Consider the following 6,000-nt stretch of genomic DNA (forward strand, 5'->3'; position numbering starts at 1 on the left):
ACAGTGGTAATCCACAAGATCCTTATATCTGTGATGTTTCTGCACTTAGAGTTAGTCTACTTGTTCTAAGAATTCCTGTTTCATGTGTCATCTTCTCATGTTAACAAAAGAGTTATGAAGACCTTAACTCTTAAATGTGGTTCAACATTTTAAAAAGGTGACTCTTCTTTACTAACTGCTAGTGTGTGGACTCAAGTCTTTTAAGATTCATTTTTTAACCTATTGTGCTAAAATCTTTCCCTAAAATTGTGTATGTTGTTTTTACATTCTTAGGTACCAGAGGTGGTGAATGCTAATGCAGCAGTGACAGCAGTTGTCCCAGTACCAGAAACAGAAACCACCAACACTGGGTCAGGCACCACTGGAGCCTCTTGTCTTGGGTTTAAAGCAAAAAACGGGTCAAGATCCAGCCCCAAAACAGGATCCCGCCTACAGAATGCATCCAAGCCTGGCACAGCCGGGACTGTTGTGGCAGACCGGATGGTCACTGCTAAACAGAACCAGAACAAAGAGCAGGCAGAGAAGAAGAACCAGGCCATCAACCAGCTGAGAAGGATGCTTGTCCAGGGGAATAAGAGAGTGGAGGCTCTGGCTACAGTCATCCAGCATCTCTTCACTGAGGTACTGACTTATTTCTGTTTACAAAGCATTAAACAAATACTCCACTTCCACTGCATTAAAATAACAAATGTTTTACACATCGTTATATTGGCCTCAATTTTAAATAATACAGAGAAGGGGCACACTGTATGGTTGTGTGACAAACCATTGCTGATGTTGGTGATAATGTTTTGGCATTTAGGAAAGCTGGAAGAAGTACTGTAAAAGCAGTTTTCAGGAGTGTTGGCAAGAAAGGCCATGCAGGAATCAGCCCACACTGCAAATATTGCCAGATAGGGACTTTCTTTGATGAAAGAACTCACTGGAGCTCCTACCTGCCATGACAGATATGAATTGTAAACTCTAGATTTGACATATTGGTGACAATGGGAGGTTAACCGTTTGAATGTTGTAAGACTTTGTTAAAGACAACAGTGACTCCACTCAGCTAGCTGACATTAGTATCTGGACAGCTACAGTAATCACTGTTCTGTCTAAGCATGTCTGGTTTGCACACAAATATACAACCTCTGATTTTGTTAGGTAGTGCCTCCAAAATCATTTGATCTTAACTGTGATCTATGTCAGCTTTCAAAACATTAAAATGAGCTGGGAGGAAATGTAGGGATTTCAATGTGGCTTTAATATATCCATTCGAGGCCAACATTATTTTCTATACTTTAGTTAGCCAGCTAAAGCTTGGTTCAGCTTTAATGAGTGGATTCTTCTCAAGTTTACTGACACAGTAAACAACATACAACAAATATACCATTCAAGATTCAAAATCCTTTATTAATCCCACAACGGGGAAATTCCCAATGTTGCAGCAACAAAGGATAGTGCAAAAAAGTACAAAAAAGTCACTCTAAAGATACACAAAGAAAAAATAAATATAAGTCAAGTCAAGTCAAGTTTATTTATATAGCATGTTTAAAACAACCAGAGTTGACCAAAGTGCTGTACAAATTGAAGATGCACGGCACAACAAGTAAAATCAAAGCAAAAGGAGTCATAAAATAAGCAAGAAAAGTACAACAGTACAACATGTAAGAATAAAAGCATTTTAAAATAATTGAATAAAAATAAATAATTATTAAAATGCTAAAAACGTCTAAGAGCAACCAAAGGCCATTGAAAACAAATATGTCTTGAGATGTGTTTTAAAACTATCAATGGAGGGGGAACATCTGAGACAAAGTGGAAGATTATTCCAAAGCTTTGGAGCTGCCACAGAAAAGGCACGATCTCCCTTACCCACTAACCTCGATCGAGGAACAGTTAAAAACAATTGATTTGAGGATCTAAGAGGCCTGGAATTGGAGTAGGGGCTGAGGAGTTCTGAAATATACTGGGGAGCCTGACCATGTATGGCTTTAAAAACAAAAAAGAGAATAATATAATAAAGAGAATAGATAGTAAACAGTTGTATCTACAGTATTGCACAGACACATAAATTATGGTTATCAATCCTGGTGTGTGTGTGTGTGTGTGTGTGTGTGTGTGTGTGTGTGTGTGTGTGTGTGTGTGTGTGTGTGTATGTGTGTGTGTGTGTTTTGTCCTTGTGGTCTACTGGGACCTGTGCTGATTGTTTATGTAATTTCTCACTGGGCTTCCACAGCAGCACGATTGTTTATGTCTTAATATTTAGAATATAAAAAAATGTCTTTTTGTCTAGTGTGGCTGTACAGTAGGTTCAGTCTTATTTTTGAATTAAGTTTTTTGCTCTGCTGTTCAATGAGAATATTTTGGGTGCAGCCTGTATTGTACCTGCTGTTAGTGGGAGTTCCCCCACAAATAATAATACTGTTTCTGGTAAATAGGGTGGATCTACAGCATCACTTAGTGGGGATGGGTCCCTTTCTTCTGCTGTAGCACCACACCACTTTACTTTAAAGGCAGATAAGGTGGATGTGTTTGTTCATGTATACAATATGGTCTAGTGCAGCTTCAAGGGGGTAAATGAGTGGAAACTATTAGTTATCTGCACACCATCCTTCCCCTTTGGCAAATTAGAGCAAAGCACCCACAGCCTATAATTAAAGCGTCACTCACAGTTGTTGATAATATAGAGTGTTGCTTTTTAAGGTGCTGATTGACATGCTTGTCAAGGAGGAGTGGAGCAATGACTTGACTTGTGGAGTTTTTTTTTGTGCATTTTAGGTCTTTATTTTTATAGGACAGCTGAGCGTGCTCTACCAGGTGAGCTACCCAGGCGCCCCTGAGTAATGGCTGTTTTAGTAGGAAGCGTTGAGGCAGCAGGGAGAGGCTTGTTTATTAGCCCACCCCTAGCTGCTATTACAGTTTTTTTTCCAATTGCTAAAACACAATTTTGCAAACTAGGCTGGTTTTCTTAAAATACTTAACACAATTCACAAAACCACACCCAAACTGCAAAACGCCTCATATATCCTGCAAAATGAAGCAGTGCAACCAAAACTACATATAGCGTTATCAAAATAGTTCAAATTGTATAAAATTCTTCAGATTGTTCACATGCATGTGTGTGTGTGCACGTGCATGTGTAATAAATCCCATAAAAGATATGTAGGTTTTGTTACCTCCGTAAGACTGCATACCCTTTTGTTAGGGGGGGTTAAACATGAAATCAGTTTATATTGTAGTGGGATGGGTTCTCATGAGTTAAAGGCTTTTGATTGGCCTATTCAGGCACCAGGATGCGTCAATCACAGAGTCCCGGACATAGATAGGCTGCTCAGTAAATATTTGATGTATGATTACTGAGACTAGTGATGTTATGTTTGCACATCATAATGGCATGGGAAATTAAAATGACTGCACACAAACACACTTAATTACCAAAGTCTTTTAGGTTCAGCCACAATAACTATCATTTAGCTGGGCACACCTTATCCAGTGTGTAAAACCCTTCATTAGACCTGTTTCCTCATGCGTGTGATTGTTTGTGTTTGTATGTATATGAACTCAGCACTTTGGATAGATCTGTTGTCACTTTGAACTTCATTCTTTATTCTCTTCTCTTTGGTGCTGTCTGGTTGAACTGGTCATGTTTTTTTTGTGGTGGAGGGGCTGCTGGGGGAGCACAGGCAGAATAGCTAATAACTAATGCCTTCAGTCAGTGAGGCCTCAGGGGATTTTACAAGCACACACACATACACTTGCATGTCTCTCTCTGAGGGAAAGAAGCTCATTATCTGTTGAGGAACCTGTTATCAGCAGTACTAACCAGCACACATACTCTATGAGTGTGTGTGTGTGTGTGTGTGTGTGTGTGTGTGTGTGTGTGTGTGTGTGTGTGTGTGTGTGTGTGTGTGATTATTAACTGTTACACAACTCTCATCAGCATCGGCTTTTTGAATCAGGCCGGATTAAAATGGTTTTGTTTATTAGGATAAATGCTGCATTACTGTGGCTATTCTCCAGCATATTGTGTAACATGTAAAGATCAGCTGAGAGAGCTTTCAGAGGTTTACAGTGCAGGAGCCTTCCTGACTGGGTTATTGATTAGATGGATGGCCTGGTGGAAAGTGGAGGTGAAGGGGGAGTGATAAATAGAAGGGAGGAAGGAGTGGAGGAATGCAGCAGCTGCAGTCAAAGCCCTGAAGCTCTTGATATGTGTGTCTGAGATAATGTGTGTGTTTTTATCTAAAGCATGAATACCAACGCTATCTAATCTGTCCTACACACTTGAAAGGTGACTGGTGAGAATAAACTGCGCACTTGATGCAGAACTACTTTCCCCTGGGGGCGGGCTGTGGGTGGGCTGGGGGTGTTAGGTTTAGTGAAAGGGGTCGGGGCTTAAGTTTGTGTGGGTGGGGTTATCTTTATACTCCACTCTGAAAAGCATACTGGTATAACGTTTTCAGTACAACTTCTTTATCTATTTTGCGCAACAGTGCAGCCGTTTTATATGTTGGCAACCATTGATGGCTGCAAGAGGTCTAAACAAAGAACTTTAGTCTATATCCACGACGTTCCACTCCCGGGATTGCTCCGGTGACGCCGGAAATTCCGCCGGATGATGTCTTTTTGACCAATGTCCGTTTCCTTCCGCTTTCTTTGTGTTAGAACTTTAAACTCTGGTGGATTTATGAGGACTATGGTTAACTGCTTCTCAGATCTCTGCAGGGTAAATCCAGACTATCTGTCCAATCTGAGATTTCTCTCACACGATTAAAACAACCTTTGAGCGTACACATGTTCCACCAAAACATCATTCCCGAGGCTATTTTGTTGTTTTGCTGAGCACGTTGTAGCAATTGTGATTGGTTTAAAGAAATGTCAATAAAACAGAGCATGTTTCTCTCCCATCCCAGAATGCTGTATGGACTAGCCAGACCCTGGCGCTGTGGAGGAAGGTCTGGCATTGCGAGACTAAAAGGACTTTAATACCCAGAAACTAAGGAAATGTAATTGAAACGCCTCCAAAGCAAGAAAGTGTAATTTAATTCATGGATTATTTATGGATGCCAGGTGTTTTTCTTTTGTTTTGATTTGCCATTTCCACTTTTCCTGGTTGCATTTAGTAGCTGTTGATGTAAATGTAGACAGTTTTAAAACCAAACAAGACATACAATAAAAGTTAAGTTAAAAATGACAAATCCCCTTTTAAGAGTGTTGACAGAGGGCACCTAGGTAGCTCACCTGGTTGAGCGTGCGCCCCATGTACAGAGGCTCAGTCCTTGTTGCAGCGGGCTCGGTTCCGACCTGCGGCCCTTTGCTGCATGTCATCCCCCTCTCTCTCCCACTTTCCTGACTTAATCTGTCCTATAAATAAAGGCAATAAAAGCCAAAAAAATAATCTTAAAACATCGACAGGATTTTGTGGTGTAAAACAGAAAAATTGACAAGTTCTACCCTGAATTTAGGAATATGTTCCAGCTTTTGTTCTCCTCTTTGGTGCTTTGAAACCTTAAGTTTGTGCTAGTTGGAAAGAAAATGTCTCTAAACTTTCTTTAACCTTCCACAGATTGAAGTATTTGACTAATTAATGTAAGTTCTTTTTAATGCAAACTTTAAATATACATACAAAGAGACAAAGAAGTAGAAAGTAAGAAAAGATATGATTAAAGACAAGAGAGGCATGAGGTAAATGCAGATACACCAGTTTTTTTTATGTGTAAACAACTGATGGGGAACAAGAGAAAGGGAGATAAGTATAAAGATGAGAAAGGAAGGTGGTGCAGAAATAACTTGCATTCCTCTGTCACACACAGTATCAAGGCAGAAGGAGGAGAAACAGATGGAAAGAGAGGGGAGGACAGGGTGGTGAACAGGTAGGGAGTGGGAGGAGTTGAAGGGGCTGAGTCAGTGTGTGTGAGAGAGAGAGAGAGAGAGAGAGAGAGAGAGAGAGAGTCTCATTTAGAAGGAGCGCAGAGAGAAAGAGTGTGTGTGTTTGTGTGCGTGTGTGTGTGTTTTTTG

General features: G+C 40.4%; 1 protein-coding gene across 6 annotated transcripts in view; it reads left to right on the top strand.

Annotated features, from left to right (window-relative positions):
* LOC116059825 (microtubule-associated tumor suppressor 1 homolog) overlaps positions 1–6,000 on the top strand; it is a 90,038-nt gene that overhangs the window by 59,753 nt on the left and 24,285 nt on the right. For all 6 annotated transcript variants that reach the window (XR_004897036.1, XM_031313088.2, XM_036000162.1 and 3 more), the window contains one exon: positions 274–621. Coding sequence is in view for 5 of the 6 variants with exons in the window: in XM_031313088.2 (XP_031168948.1) it covers positions 274–621 (348 nt within the window). In the remaining variant the exon portion in view is untranslated. The remainder of the gene's footprint in view (positions 1–273; positions 622–6,000) is intronic.

The sequence above is a fragment of the Sander lucioperca genome, chromosome 4 (assembly GCF_008315115.2).
Source record: "Sander lucioperca isolate FBNREF2018 chromosome 4, SLUC_FBN_1.2, whole genome shotgun sequence".
Taxonomy (NCBI): domain Eukaryota; kingdom Metazoa; phylum Chordata; class Actinopteri; order Perciformes; family Percidae; genus Sander; species Sander lucioperca.